The following is a 16,938-nucleotide window of genomic DNA, read 5'->3' on the forward strand; positions in this document are numbered from 1 at the left end:
TGGCCTCACTACTGTCCTATAGATTTTGCCTTTCAGATTGATCGGCACCCTCTTATTGCATAACACTCCAGCCATCTCCCTCCAGTTCCTCCAACCCGCTTGTATCCTGCATCCCACTTCCTTCTCAGCTCCTCCATCTTCTTCCACTGTTGAACCTAAGTATCTAAAGTCACTCACCTTCCTGATGACATTTCCTTCCAGCTCCAGATCTGTCTCCTGGCTGCCGTCGCCCACTGCGCAACACATATACTCTGTCTTACTTCTGCTCAGTCTCATACCCCTCTCTTCCAGTACTTTTCTCCATCTTTCCAGTTTAGTTCCCACTTCTTCTCTTGAATCTGCACACAGCAAGATGTCATCTGCATACAACATTGTCCAAGGCGCATCTTCTCTCACCTCCTCCGTCACCACCTCCATCACAATGTTAAACAGAAACTGACTTAATGCTGACCCTTGATGCAAGCTAACTGTTACTTGAAAACTTTCTGTCTGTCCCAGACAGGTCTGAACATTTGTCTTCACATTTCTACTGGAGTTTACTAATTAACCATTGGACAGTGTTAGTGTTATAATTGTTTGATGGCTAACTTTTCTTGGGAACAGGTTGGATCAAAGCTTGCTTCCATGCTATTGGGTGTTAATTCTGCTTGTGCTCCAGAATTAACACCCAACCTGTATCACTTTACAAGCAGAATTAAAACCCAATAGCAAGGAAGCAAGAGCAAGCTTTGATCCAGCCTGTTCTCAAGAAAAGTTAGCCATCAAAAAGTTAGTACAGACAGTTTGGAGGGGGGGGGGGGAAGAAATACCATCTAAGTTGGATGGCTGTTTTTTATATCAGCTCCACATATGAGAGGTCAAGACCTCTAACATGACAGTGCCATGTATAGTTGCAAGTAGTTAAAAGGAAGAAAGGAATTTATCTGTTTTTTTGAAGACCTGAAGGTTGTAATCATTGCAAAATACAGTATGGGGAGGATTGTTCTAAAAGAGCAGAGGTATAGGGAATGATTGGTTTGATGAGTTTGGAGTTGAACTGTATATGGGTATTGGCAGCTGCTTGTGTTTGTATATGCATAGAGGAAAGTAAAGGATTGTAGAAGCCAGTTCACTGGAGTAGTGCCACCCATGGAAATACTTATAGAAGTGACGTATTGCAGCAACAGTGTGTCTATGGTAAAGTTACTGGATGGAGTAAATGAGGAGGGCGATCATCAATTAAGTGAACTGCTCACTTCTGAATAGAATCAAGCATCTGAGAGAGAGAGATATCTTAGGTACGCTACCCCAAATATGGGAACAGTATTCTAAGTTTCGACAGATTTGAACTTTGTAAAGTACCAAGAATTGAGCTGAAGAGAAATACTCTTTGGAATGAAAAAGAATACTAAGCTTTTTGGAGGCTTAGGATTGCAGAACAGTAATGGGAGGTAAAGTTCCTGGAAAAAGAGGAAGGGACAGACTATCAATGAGATGGACTGATGGTGTGTGTAGTGACTGATCTTCAGAGAGTTGAAGCCTCCAGAAAAGCATGCAACATGACTATATGGCGAGGCCTGGTGTGGCACACCACCAAGCTTTGGAGTGACCATAAGGCATCTGTAGATGTCTAGTGAACAGATGATGATGTGACAATCTCAACCTGAAATTTGAATTACCCATCAGCTGTTACAGAGCTACTGGTTACCAGCAACCTAGGGAAATTAGTAATTAATATATCTGGCTGACTGTTCTCTCAAGATGAAATTATAGTGTTATTTCATCTCAGTTTCATCTCAAGATGAAATTATCGAAGGGTCATAATTATGCTGTTTCTCCAAGTAACCTGCTACTAATTGATTTTTCAATTCGTACACAGAAGCTTGTGTTCTGTCTGAGATTGTACAAGACCAGATTAATAAATTTAATAATTTCTGGTTACAGTCTTCTTCTAGTTGGGATTATGATTTAAAGAATATAACCCAAGGGAATGTGTGTGCATTCTGGGTTATATAGTATTCCAATGATCTACAAACCTTGTATTCCTTTAAGACTAGTTGTTGATTGTATTTGCTTGACCCTGTTATAAACTCTACATATCTGTCAACTTTGCTGTCTACTTTCACAGGAAGTCCACCTCTTATATTAAGAACAATCTTCACTTTTGTAACAAATTTTGAAATCTTCATTTAAGTCCATCTGATATTAAAAATTTTAGAGGAGATATAATCATATTTCTTCACTAGCATTTTTTTTATTTATATACCATTTCATTACCAAAGCAAGATTTTCCACCTGGTTAAACTTTTTAATTTTGTAATTCATTCTGGATGTTACCATTCAGAAAAAGATTGTACTAACAGATTTGAAGAGATTTGAAGGTATATTAATGGGGAGTCCTCTTTTGCCAATTCTTGCTAACTACACTATGGAATGCTTCAAACATAATCTTCTCAATGATATTTTTCCCAAGCTATGTTTTGGTACAGATGTGTCAGCATCTTTGCAGCTTTGAAAGGTTCTTTTGATCTGTTGGTTGATTGGTAGAGCCTCTGCAACTAATGGCTCGCAAAAAGTTAAGCAAGTTTGAGTGCGGTTAGTAGTTGGAAGGGATCAATCGTTCAATGCTGTTGGCACACTCTCCCTCGATGAATCTTTGGACTCCCTGGAGGTGTCACATAATAATAATAATAATAATATATCCAATATAAATACAACCAATCCCAGAATACAAATCACTTTAGAAAAAAAAGTTTAAAAAATGAAAAATAAATAAAAAAAATTAAAAAAAACCCAATTATCTTTCATGAATCTACTTCTTCATCAACCATATTGACATTCTGTGCTTTTCAGTATTTCAGATGAATGTTTGCACATCCATTATATGCAGGCATCATCCTAGACAAAAAATTGGGACTATTAAGATCTTTGTCTTATCACTGGTTGTCATTATATACCAGAATAGTATACCTGAGTGATTAGTTAATATCAATTTTGCATTGGGTTAGGTTACTGTTCACAAGAGTTAAATAGCTTGTAATGCAGCTAGCTATCCATTCTTCTGCTATATCAGTGTACAATTTGGGTGAGGATAGAATTAGATACCTACTACCTTATTAGCATTTCCTCTAATCAAGACTTTATTCTTATACTGATGATGCTCAGTTGTCTTTAGCTCCTTTGGTGTAAACACGTTGTACCACTTGAAGGCAGAATTGACATTTGACTGACAGAGGCTACATATTGCACGTTATCTTAATTGCTCATTAAGAACCCTGATACTAAGCAGGTTTCCAATCTCTCTGACTCCTGTTTTGTATTGTGAAGTACTGAAGTACTCAATGAATCTGTGATTTTAGTCATTGTACTGCACTCTTCTGTTGTTTTTTTTTTCTTCTACTACTCCCATATTATCTGTTTTGTACACATACTGGTCACTGAATTAGAAACCTTCCTGTAAATACATGTATAAACATCACTTAAACAGCATATATACAATACTTGGTTACATACATGGAGTGCTTAAGGGTCAAAGCTGTATAACTGAGAGGAGACCTCCACGTAGCCTTTAAAGGAATGCAGAGAACCGACCAGGGTTTCTGACCTAATGTCCAATCCTCACCTTCTCGTGGTGCACCCTGTTGGGTATCTACCTGGATACTGAACGAACGAGGATGGCCTGGCAATTTGGGATTTAGCCGACCAAATTGTATTCTTATTGGCTTAAACCAGTATACAAAATGATGGTACAACATGACAAAATTTCATGCCGACTGGGGCGTCGCCGGTTAATCAAGGCCCGAGTTGTTTTCGCCAGGGAACCAGGGCGAACAGTGAAAAGTCAGCTACTGGAACAAATCTGAAAATCTGAAAGCGCACCCCAACTCAACATCACCATAGTTAAAGATTGGTACTATCAACATAAGAAGCCTGAATGGCAAAGAAATGGAGCTAGCTGAAGAATTAGATAAGTACCAGATCGACATAATAGGGGTGACTGAAACAAAAAAGACAAAAACTGGTGAGATCTTTATGAGCAAAAAATACAAAATGTTATATTCAGGAAATGACAATCAAGGAAAAGAAGGAGTAGCCATAGTATTCAACGCAAAATATGAGACTAATCTTCTTGAATGGCAGCCAGTCTCAAGTAGAGTGATGTGGGCAAATATCAGAATGGGGAACTGGACAATGAGACTTATTTGTGCCTGTGGTCCCACAGAAGGTTCTATTAAGGTAGAAGTGGAGGAATTTTTTGAGGCTTTAGAAAAAGCAACTGAGACAATGAAAAAGGAAAAGTTGGTCCTTATTGGAGATCTAAATAGCAGAGTAGGAAATGATTGTGAGACATACAAAAATAGTTTGGGAAAATTTGGAGAAAAGAGCAAAGCTAATAATAATGGCAAATACCTGTTGGATTTCTGCTCAGGATATGGACTGGTTATTACTAACACCATGTTCCAACATAAAAATGTGCACAAATTCACATGGAGAGAAGAGGCAAGGAATAAGAAAAGTCTCATTGACTATGTTATAGTTGATAGTGATATTTTCTCCCTTGTGCAGGACACCAGAGTGTACAGAGGATTTGAAATTGGAAGCAATCACTATTTAGTCTTGAGCAGGATAAAATTGAATTTCATATTGAAAAGAATAAAATGTAAGATAGTTTTAAAGCAAATAAAAGTTGAGCATCTCTCAGATGTGAACTGTAGACTAAAATACACAAAGATTATTGAAGAAAAAATGAAAGAGTTTGAGAACAGGAACCAAACCTTGGAGATTCACTGGCAAGCCTTGAAGCAAACCCTGTTTGATTCAGCCAGAGAGGCATGTGGTGAGGTTGTCTGCAAGGATAGAAAAATCAGAACTCCATGCTGGACACAGGAAGTTAAAGAGGCAGTGAAAGAAAACAAGAAAGCATATCAAAAGTTCCTGGCAAATAAGGCAGCTTATGATCTTCGAGAATACAGAGACAAATGTGTAAGAAAGGTAAACACTGTGTAAAACTAGCTTAACAAAAGTCATGGGAGGACTTTGGCAAGAATATAGAAAATAATAATCAAGAAGGTGGTAAGATATTCTTAGGTTGTTGAAGAAGCTTAGAAATGGAGGAAAGAGTGCTGTAAAAGGAGTTAGAGATGATAAAGGTGACACGAAAACCGGAGAACTAGATATCCTTGAAGTATGGAGCCAACTATCCTGACTAATTACTTCAAAAAATTGCTAAATGAAACAAGCAGTGATAGCACAGTGGTAAAAAACACTCAACAGGCATACAGTCAAGAATACATATCCATACTTGAAGTAGAAAAAGCCATCAAAGGCTTGAAATGTGGAAAGGCAGCAGGAGTAGATGATATTCGACCAGAAATGCTGAAGTATGGTGGTATAAAGGTCTTACAGTGGCTGCCCTGCATAGTTCAGAAAGCCTGGAGAGTGGGACGAAATCCTGATGATTGGAGTAGAGCTCGAATATTACCCCTATATAAAAAGAGAAATAAAACTGAATGCGAGAATTACAGAGGTATTTCCATACTGAGTATTCCTGGCAAGATCTATGCAAGTATACTTGAGAAACGGTCGAGAAGAATTGTGGAAGAAAAGCTTGGTGAAGAACAAGCTGGATTCGAGTCAAATAGAGGCAGGATCAGATCTTCACTTTACGACGATTAGTTGAGAAAGCATGGGAATATAACAAAGATCTGTATTTAAGTTTTGTAGATCTGGAAAAGGCATATGACAAGGTGCCAAGAGAGAAGCTATTCAATACGCTACAGTTATATGGTTGTCAATGGGGCATTATATCAAGCAATACTTAGACTTTATTTGAGTTGTAAATCAGCAGTTAGAATTGAAGGAAGTACAGGAAAATGGCTTAACGTTAAATCTGTTGTGAGACAACGATGTACATTATCCCCTCTGTTATTCATTATCTATATGGATCACATTATGAAGGAAAGTGGTATTAAAACCATGATATCAGAATTGGATATGTTAATGTTAGCTCTTTGCTTTGTGTGGATGATGTTATTCTTCTAAATAAATCTGCTACAAGTTTGCAAGATTCCCTGACTAAATTGAATAACTGTTGTAATTGATATGGTATGAAGGTCAGCACTAAAAAGACAAAGACAATGAAAATATGTAGAATTGTTGAAAATGTCAACTGTGTTGTGACCTTGGAACCTGTGGAACAAGTAAAACATTTCAGCTACTTAGGCACCATTTTTATTGAAGATGGTAAATTAAATATAGAAATAGACATCAGAATCAACAAAGCTGGTATTGTAGGAAGTTCCATTGAATAAATTCATATGGAATAAGAGAGAAATTAGTCAGAACACTAAGTTAGCTGTATACAAGACAGTGCTCAAACCAGTTTTAACTTATAGATCTGAGAGTTGGGTCAGAAGTAAAACACTTGACCAAAGACTAGAGACCACAGATATGAGTCCTGAGAAAGATTAGAGGCGTGAACAGATGGTAGCAATGGCAATATCATATTAATACGAGGATATTAGGAAAGAACTTGACATTGTCAGCATTCAGAATGCGTTAGCAGAGCAAATCTCAGGTGGTATGGTCACTTAAACAGAATGGGCAAGGAATTATTAGCAAAACAAGTGTTCTCTTGCCAAGTTGGCAGATAAACGACCCAGAGGAGGGCCAAGATACAGGTGGATTGATATGGTACAAAGTGCCTTAGACGATAGAAATATAAAATCTGATAATGTTGGAGTCTTGACAAGTAACAGACTGATTTGGAGGAAAATTGTAGATAGGAAGTTAGTTATGATGTAAATTTTTCATGTAGTACTATCATATCCTGTATACCCCTTGAGGGTATATGTCAGGAATATGATGATGATGGTTACATATGTCACCATATGTTCTTGCAACTATTTAAGAAAATTGCTGGTGTAAAGGACTTATTATGGGTGCTCACCTAGTTAGAGCCATGATTTTGAAAACCTGGTTTCCCACTGATTAAACATCCAGATCCTTGATTAATCAGCTGGAAAAAACCTACATTGAGTCTCTAAGAGGTGTAACTGTGGTCCTAAGACAGTCTGTCAATAACATGATCACCGTCATTTGAGAAGGCTTGTATGGACAAACAGAACTTCCCGTGTGCGGCAGTTGACTGTAGCATTTAATAAAGGCTTTCGCTGACCCGAATCTAATTGAAATATGCACAGGGAATTAAAGTGGATCGGTATTGGCAGTCGCATGCCTCTACGGAAATCACTGATTTCTGTGAAAAACTGGAAAGTTAGTCTACAGTGGCGTCAGTAACACTGTGATTGGACATTGGAAGAATGGAAAAAAAGTCTTATAACAAGTCACGGTACAATTTGTTCTGTTCTGACAGCAGGCAGAAAGTTTGGCAGAACTGCTGTGAAGCAATCAACCCAGCTTGCCTTGTAAACACAAGGTTCTGGAGGTGGTGTCATGGTGTAGGACATGTTCTCTTGGTACAGAATGGATCACCTGATATTGCTGGAAGTTCAGGTCTCCTCCAAGGAATATCTGAACTTTGTTGCCAGTCAAGTCCATCCTACAATGTTGACTTTTTATCCAGCAGGTGACAGTTATTTCATGGATGACAGTGCAACTCTCAATCATGCAAGAATTATTCAGCGAGCACAACAGCAACTTCTGTTGTCTTTGCTGGCCGCTACAAAGTCTGGATCTTAAACCTTTTGAGAATGTTTGAGACATGTTAGATAAACAGATCCAGGTCTTCTATCATCAAATCTGAACCAGTCAAAGGACTGTTTGGTGAATGTCTGTCTATGTTGTAGACATAGTTGCAATCCAACACCTTGTAGAATCTATGCCGAACCACATGTGTGCTGTAATTCAGGCTAAATGATGGCCAACATGGTATTAAATAAAAGTTTCTAATTCAGTAGCTAGTTTGTGTACTCCATATACTCTATTTCTGTTCACACTTGTATTATTGTAGGGTGGTGACACATGCAAAACATAATAGAAGTGTGAGCAGAAGTAGAGTATATGTGTCACTACCCTCCATGTCAGCTCATTAGTCCTTTATTAGAAATTCCACTTGCATTCAAATCCTGTGTGTTGGTTTCTTCAAATTAAAAGTTAATAGTTCTTCCTATTAGTCTGTACTAGACCAAGTTGCAGGCACAACTGAGCCTACTACTGATTTCACATTCCTGGATGTATTAAAGGTTGGAATTTGAGAGAATGGATAAAGAAATGCTTGCTAGTTTGAAACGTGGTTCAAAAGCAGTGCGATTATATTTATTTAAATTATATTAGACAAGAAATTATAATACAACATACTTCCTTTTGGAATGTGTATTGCCATGCATTATAAGAGGGGAGAGTGTGACACTTTTGGCACTCCACATTTCAGGAACATAAACTGGTGTGAATGTCGAATTTTAGATTCTAGTTTACTCAATGAGTGTCTAGCTCAGACCTTCATTGAAAATATAGCATTCTTTTGTGGAAACCCTATATAAATATTAAAGTACAAGACAGTAAGAATAATGAAAATGGGAAAATAAATTTTGTCTTACATAAATATTCTTAAAGATTCTTTCAGGATGGATTTACTCAGGTATTTCTAGAAATAGCTTGGTCATTCAAAAGACTAACTATTTTAGAGAATTTCTCCTCCTCCATCCACTGAGTGCAACATATCCTTTAATTAATTATACTAGTTTATTTTTTCTTCATTTATTAAAAATATAATTTTATGTATTTTATTTATATAAAGGATCAAGTGAGAGAAACCAGCTTTAGAGTTACTAGGATACGTTGTTGGAGAATTACGACATCAGTAAGTTCCTGTTGTTTAATTAAAGGTCGCAATTTTTTTATTTATATATGTGAAATTATTTAAAAATAGGGACATCATCAATTTCCTGATATGTACCTGAACAGGTGTTCAGGTTACTTTGACAGCACTACATGGAGGAAAATTGTTGATAACAGATTAATAATAATATATTATCAACAATTTTCCTCCAAATCAATCTATTACTTGTGAACAATCCAATATTGTCATATCTAACATTTCTTGCTTCTAAGTCACTTCTGACCAAACCAATCCACCTGGATCTTGGTCTTCCTCTGGGTCTCTTTCCAGCCATCTTGACATCACCCACCTGTTTTGCTAACCTTTCCTCACCCATTCTATTTAAGTGGCCATACTACCTTACATTAACTCTGCTTACACATTCTTGAATACTAATAGTGTCAAATTCATTTCTAATATCTTCATTTTTCATACGATTCTGCCATTGATACCATTGGTTCACTGCCCTAATTTTTCTCAGAACCCTGATATCTGTGATCTGTAGGCTCTAATCAAGGGCTTTATTTCTAACCCAACTTTCAGATTCATGAGTTAAAACTGCTTTGAACACTGTCTTATATACTGCTAGTATAGTGTTTTGGCTCATTTCTCTCTTATTCCATATAAATTTATTCCCCCCCCCCAGTATGTGTGTGTGTGTGTGTGTGTGTATATATATATAAGAGAAAAAATCTGGACAAAAGTACAGGTCCCTGGATACTCCACCATTGATAGAGAAATCTGAGAAAATGAAATCTTTCACTATGACATAATGAATAATCAGAGAGAAAACTTTGATCTAGTTGCATAGGGTGGTAACTTGGCAAGGAGCCCCTGGCCAGGGGTCCTCCTTGCCAAGAAATCTGAACATTTCCAAGATACCTTGGCAATGTCCAGATTTCACCATGGCTTGCATCTGATGATGGGTAAGATTAGTCAGATCTTCTGTGAAGTAAAAATGGTGGAATCCATATTGTTGATTACTATTTAATTGGTGGGCCTTTAAGTAGTGAAGAAATTAGTTGAACTTTTCCCACTGGTTTTGAGATGAATGAGACAAAAGCAGCAGAATAATAGTTAATGGCTGACTTATCTCCCTTTTTTTTTGCAGGGGGGGGGGATAAACTGGATAGAAGCTTGTACAGGCAACATACAATGGTTGTTTATTCTAGAACTCATGAAAGATACCATCTAGACCATGAAGCTGGTATCCAAACTATTAAAGACCCTTCTGGTGGTTTTCTGGAGCAAGACCAGAGGAAGCATGCAGTGAGCTTTTCTTGGTGTACTAGAGGTGATTTGCTTTAGTCCTTATGAGAGTTGGGGATGAAGGTTGATTCCAGGAAGCCATCCTCAGCTTTAGGTGATGATGGTTATGTTGATTCCTTCAGGATGATGATATGATAGTATCTTCAGGATTCATGTGAGAGAAGGGAAAGTATGGAAGGCCAGTTGCACAAAGTAACTGTGAGGAGTCAGGAGGATTGATTGCTGTGTTGGAACAGCAAGTCAGTTTTTTGGGAGAAGAAAAAAAAACCATCAAGAACAGTTTCATTTGTTGATAGCTTTTTTGCAGGTTATTGTGAGCTTTATTGTATGTGGAAGTAAAGCTGTAGTTTAATCTTGAGTCACGTTTGATATGTTCAGTTATTTTCTTAGACTATCTTGGCACACACTTGTCTACAACAAGTGTGTGTGTCAAATTGGATATCTAAATAGTAGGAAGTGAATCCTATTGGGCATATAGAACAGTTGTGGGAAAATTTGGAGGAAAGGGCAAGGCTAATAATAATGGAAGTATGTATCAAGGCTTGAATAATGGCTGGATAGAATGGGAGGGAATAAAGGCCTTTCCAGTATAGATTATTTAAGTTAATCAGTCAGCATGGGTGTTTGGATCAGGACAAAAGAAAAATAATAATTAGACACAGGAAATGAGAAGTAGAACTCATTATGTAGAAGTCATTTAATTTGGCACCATTGATAGTGCTAAAGGATCAAGGACTCACTTTAGTGAGTATGGGAATGGCAAACCCGAGGTACCTGATGCTGAACCATGCCTTACTTCATGTAATATATATCAGTTATATTATTCTGTAGACTGGTCCCTCCTCTTCTTTCTTTGCTTCTTTCTCCTCTCCTTGCTCCTTCCCCCTGATGCTATTAGAGTATTTGAGGGCTAGGGGTGAGTCTTTCCTATCTTGCTAAGTCTTATGCAAGTCTATTTCGTCTTATGCAGCCACCGAAGGAGGCAAACTAGCCTCAATAGGTGCCGGTCCCAAGCCCGGATAAATGCGAGGGCTGATGTCAGGAAGGGCATTCGGTTGGAAAACTTCAATGCCAACTCAAACTATGATTATGAGTCAAAGAGAAAATGATATAAGGGCTAGGGCGTACCCCTTAAGCGATGCGCAGCCACATCGCCCTACAGCTGCGAGAAGTGGATGAGGGCTACTGCATCAAGGGCGGGTGCGGTTAAAGAAGCGAGCCCAGCAGGTGGAGAGGATGTTGCAAGTGGGAATACTGAATGTTGGAAGCATGACTGGAAGGGGAAGAAAGTTGGCAGACATGATGAGGAAGAGGAAGTTGGACATTTTATGTGTGCAGGAGACAAGGTGGAAAGGGGAAAGGTAAAGGAACTGGGAGATGGATATAAATTGTTCTACTCTGGAGCGAATAACGAGGGAAGAAATGGTGTAGGAATTGTGGTGTGTGGCAGAATGAAAGGTGAAGTACTGGACGTGGGTAGAAGGAACGACAGGATCATGCAAATGAAATTGGGTCTTGGAGAAGAGCAGGTGGTCATATTATGTGTATATGCCCCGCAAGTTGGTTGTACAGCAGAGGAAAAAGATGAGTTCTGGAACGTGTTAGATGAAGAAATGAGGGAATTGGAAGAAAATGAGATGGTGATTGTCGGAGGAGACTTGAACGGGCACATAGGAAGACAGAATAGAGACTGTGAGAGGGTGCATGGTGGCCACGGAGTTGGAATGATGAACCAGGAAGGAGAGAGGGTTGTGGACTTTGCAGTAGCGTTTGATCTGGCAATTGTGAACTCATTTTTCTACAAGAGGGAAGAACATTTGATAACATTTAGGAATGGTAACAACAGCTCACAAATTGACTACATTTTGACTAGAAGAAAACATCTTAAGGTTGTGACAAATTGTAAAGTAATTCCAACAGATCAAGTAGCACAACAACACCGACTGCTGTGCGCAGACTTTAAAATAAGATCGAAAATAAGAACTTCTGGATGCCATGGGATGAAGACAATTAAGTGGTTTCACTTAAAAGAGGAGAGTGTGAGGAATCGTTTTAGGGAGAAGGTGTTAGAGAGGATTTCGGATGGACTGGAAAGTGTACAAGATTGGTGGAAACATAATTCAAAAGTAATCCTGAGCTGTGCAATCGAGGTGCTTGGTGAGACATCTGGAAAGATTAGAGAGCACAAGGAGGGTTGGTGGTGGAATAATGATGTACAAGTGGCAGTGACAGCTAAGAGGAAGGCAAAGCAGAAGTGGGATGAGTCAAGAGTGGAAGAGGACAGAGAGGTGTACAAAGAGAGAAAGCAAGAAGCCAAGAGAGTTGTGGCACAGGCGAAAGCCATGGCATAACAAGATCTGTATGATCAATTAGAAACAAAGGAAGGACAGAGAAAAATTTACCAACTAGCGAAATGTAGAAATAAAGCAGCAAAGGACATCTTACATGTGAGGCAGATCAAAGATGCTGAAGGAAGAGTATTATGGAGGGATGTGACATTAGAAACAGATGGAAAATATACTTTGAGGGACTTTTGAATGAGGAAAATGCAAGGACTCACAGAGGGGATGGTGCAGAACATCAGTAGAATGGAAGTGACGGAGGCCATGAAGAGGATGAGGAATGGAAAATCGGTGGGCCCTGACTGAATTCCAGTGGAGGCATGGCTGGCACTGGGGGAAGAGGGAATTGACCTGCTGTGGGACCTGTTCGTGAAAGTTTGCCAACAGGAAAATGTACCCGAGGAATGGAGGGAGAGTACTCTTGTTCCCATCTACAAGGGTAAAGGGGATGTACAAGACTGTAAAAATTACAGAGGAATAAAGTTGATGGCCCACACAGTGAGGATCCTAGAAAGGGTTCTTGATGGTAGCTTGAGGAAGGAGGTGGAGATTGCAAAGGAACAATTTGGCTTCATGCCTGGTAGATCAACAACAGATGCTATCTTTGGGTTACGACAGATGATGGAAAAATATCGAGAGAAACAGAGGGAGCTACATCTGGTATTTATTGATCTGGAGAAAGCATACAATAGAGTGCCAAGGCAAGAAGTCTGGAGGTGTCTGAGGGAGAAGAAGGTGCCAGAGAAATATGTCAGGTTGGTGCAGGAAATGTACAGAAATGTGAAGACAAGTGTTTGGACCTGTTTGGGACGGACAGAAAGTTTTCAAGTAACAGTTAGCTTGCATCAAGGGTCAGCATTAAGTCCGTTTCTGTTTAATATTGTGATAGAGGTGGTAACAGAGGAGGTGAGAGAAGATGCGCCTTGGACAATGTTGTATGCAGATGACATCTTGCTGTGTGTAGATTCAAGAGAAGAAGCGGGAACTAAACTGGAAAGATGGAGAAAAGTACTGGAAGAGAGGGGTATGAGACTGAGCAGAAGTAAGACAGAGTATATGTGTTGCGCAGTGGGCGGCGGCAGCCAGGAGACAGATCTGGAGCTGGAAGGAAATGTCATCAGGAAGGTGAGAGACTTTAGATACTTAGGTTCAACAGTGGAGGAAGATGGAGGAGCTGAGAAGGAAGTGGGTTGGATTAACTGGAGGGAGATGGCTGGAGTGTTATGCGATAAGAGGGTGCCGATCAATCTGAAAAGCAAAATTTATAGGACAATAGTGAGACCAGCTATGACATATGCTATAGAAACTGTGGCCCTGAGGAAAAATAACATCAGCAGGATGGAAGTAGCAGAGATGAGAATGCTTAGGTGGATGTGCGGTGTGACCAGAAAGGATCGTCTGAGAAATGACTATGTGAGGGGAACATTGAAAGTTACAAACTTAGGAGCGAAAATACAGGAGGCAAGGTTGAGATGGTTTGGTCATGTGATGAGGAGGGAGGACGAATATGTGGGAAGAAGGGTCATGCAGATGGATGTGCAAGGAAGGCGGAAGCGTGGGCAGCCAAAGAAGAGATGGTGGGAGCTGATAGAAGACGACTTGAAGATGAAGAACTTGGATGTGGTGACAGCCCAAGACAGGAAGGTGTGGAGGAGACTCATTACAAACAGTGACCCCACTTAAGTGGAAGAAGCTGCAGAAGAAGAAGAAGAAGATAGTGCTAAAGGATACAAGACTGGGAATGGCTGAGTGAAGGATATTCATTTGAAAATGAAACATGACCAAGAGGAGAACCTTTTAAGAAAAGGTTCAACATACTCAGAAGAATGGTGAAAATTATCTGGTATGGTGAGTAGATGTTAGATCATTGTTAACAGCAGGTATGTTCATTCTTTGATATAGTACATTCATTATATATATATATATATATATTGAATCATTAGAGCAGGAAATGAAAGTTAAGGAAGGCAGCTGACAAAGAAAATTGAAAAAGTAGTCCTTGTTGGATATTTAAATAGCAGAATAGGAAGTGAATCCTATTTATTTATTTTAATTCATATCCAAACACAAGTGGTACAGTAGTAAATAATTGGTACAACATTATTTGCAACAAATTAGGATACATTACAAATGAGAATAGTTTAAATTTAATAGATAAATTATACAGGGAATAATAAGTAAAATATGAAGGAAAAAGAAACTGTATATAAGTTATATACAATAAATATGGTCAGATGTTCCTCCATTATCTGGTGCAATCAACTGCTCTTTCTAGTGAATCCTATTGGTTGTATAGAACAGTTGTAGTAAAATTTAGAGAAAAGAGCAATGTTAATAATAATGAAAGTATGTACCTGCGGGGTTTTTACTCAGGATATGGACTAGTCATTACTAATACCGTGTTGCAACATAAAGATGTGCCTGAATTCAAATGGAGAGAAGACACAAGAAATAAGAAAAGCCTCACTGACTTTGTTATTGTTGACAGAAATGTCTTCATGTCGTTCGGAGTACAAGACTGCACAGAGGATTTGAAATTAGAAGTGACCATTACTTAGTGCTAAGTATGGTAAAAATGAATATCACACTGAAAATAACAACATATAAGAAGAGTCACAGTGGCAAACTCTGAAGAAAGCATATGATTCAGCTAAGGAGGCATGTGGTAAAATTGTCTCCAAGGGTAGAAAAATAAAAACACCATGGTGGACACAAGAAGTTAAAGCAGCAGTTCTGGAAAAAAGAAAACATACCAAAAGCACCTAGTCGTCAGATGCTCTAAAAGAATACAGAGAAAACTAAAAAAGCTAAGCTGTGTTTTTTTTTTTTTTACATGATAGGGAATAGTATTTAAAATTTCTGAACAGAAGGAAGGAATATTTAAAATTTTTGATTACTGTATTCATGTTAGTTGTCTTTTAACTTACAAATTTTACTGCTAAACACTGATTGATTTGGCCTGCGTGAAAACTGAACATAAATATTTTACATGGGAGAGAAAAAATACCATAGAAAAAAATCCATACAGTATTTGAAAATCTGAGGAAATCAGAACAAAGTTTCTTGCTTTTGTAACTTTTAGCACCTAATATGATCAGACTTGTGTATTTTAATAATTTAATTTTTGTAGTCAGATATTGTGAAAGGTCTAGTTTCACATGGTTACAGTATTATCTCCCCACCCTCACCCCACTCTCTGACCCTATCCTATCTAGTATATTATATTGAACTCCAAAACCAACATTTAAAATGTTTTAATGTTGCAGGAGTTCTTACAAAGATTTCACAACATTGGAATCTACACAGCAGACATAGTTAATTAAAATAACCTGGGGGCGGGGTTCTAACTTTAAAGAAAAAGATTTCATGAATGTTAGTGTTTAAATATAAAATGTATAAGCAAGCATATCACTCTTCATCATTTAATCAGTAAGTTAATCTAATAATTACATAATTCATTTGTTATGAAATCACATTAATGTGAAAGGTGCATTGGACATTTGTCGTTGGTATTTTCATGGCTAAACAATGATCAGAATGTGGCTGTCACTATAAAGGCAATACTTAGGAAGATGACTAGATGTTTGAAAATGACAAAATATCATGTAAATGTGCTGTCTGCAGAATAAATTAAGCATTGAGTCTACATTTCACAAAAATACTCTAAATCAGAGGTCAGCAACGCAGTGTCCGTGGACACCATGGCACCTGTAGTGAATTTTTAGTGCGCCCTCAGAGAAATTATTGTAAACTGCTTTGGAGCTCGCAGCGGTAATTTTGCAGCATAGATTGCAGTGTATCTGAGAGAGATACATTCATTATTAGTATGTGCTAAAATACAAGAAAACACAAAGAAAAAACACTGCAAATATAATACATGATGGTACAAATTAAGCGAATATTGAATCCAACATTATTTCATAGCTGAATATAGAAACTACAAGAGTTTTGTGCCGAATATATAGAAACTAAAACTTTCGGCGAATGCAAGCATAAGTAGTGCCTTGTGGGCAACTCGTAGTAAAGGTGGAGCAAGTTCCAGACCTCTCCCCTTAGTATTTTCAATCGTCATTAAAATAGTACTTTCTTTTCCTTTCATGTTTATCCATTATAAAGGGTTAGAAATATCTTTGTAAACCAAAGTATTTGCACTGCTAGTGAGACTGATTCAACAAACACACATACTTAAAAACAAAGGGTTCTTTGTTTTTAAAAAAAACAACGTTCAGAAATGTGTGAAGGGTAGTGAGAGTGGTCACATTGATAACTAGATGACATCAACAACTCAAACTACTTATGATCAGAGGCCTCTCATCCACTTGGATGCTCGCATCTGATCTGACAGATATATGCTAATTGTTAACATGAATATTTGTTAACCATTAAAGAATATTCATATTAACAATTAGCATGTATCTGTCAGATCAGATGCGAGCGCCTTGCTTTATCAATCATAATGGCAAATGTGTTTGTTTATTATGCAATAATAGTGTGGCTATTTCTAAAAAA

The 16,938-nt window shown here is 38.1% G+C and overlaps 1 protein-coding gene across 1 annotated transcript in view; it reads left to right on the forward strand.

The window, feature by feature from the left end:
* Positions 1-16,938, forward strand: part of LOC150107023 (sorting nexin-17-like) — a 206,827-nt gene that overhangs the window by 129,154 nt on the left and 60,735 nt on the right. Inside the window, exon 9 of the mRNA XM_090392897.1 lies at positions 8,738-8,800. Coding sequence (XP_090249023.1) covers positions 8,738-8,800 — 63 coding nt within the window. The remainder of the gene's footprint in view (positions 1-8,737; positions 8,801-16,938) is intronic.

This window comes from Typopeltis vanoorti, chromosome 5, assembly GCF_054136105.1.
Source record: "Typopeltis vanoorti isolate ZY-2024b chromosome 5, IOZ_Tvanoo_1.0, whole genome shotgun sequence".
NCBI classification, from domain to species: Eukaryota; Metazoa; Arthropoda; class Arachnida; order Uropygi; family Thelyphonidae; genus Typopeltis; species Typopeltis vanoorti.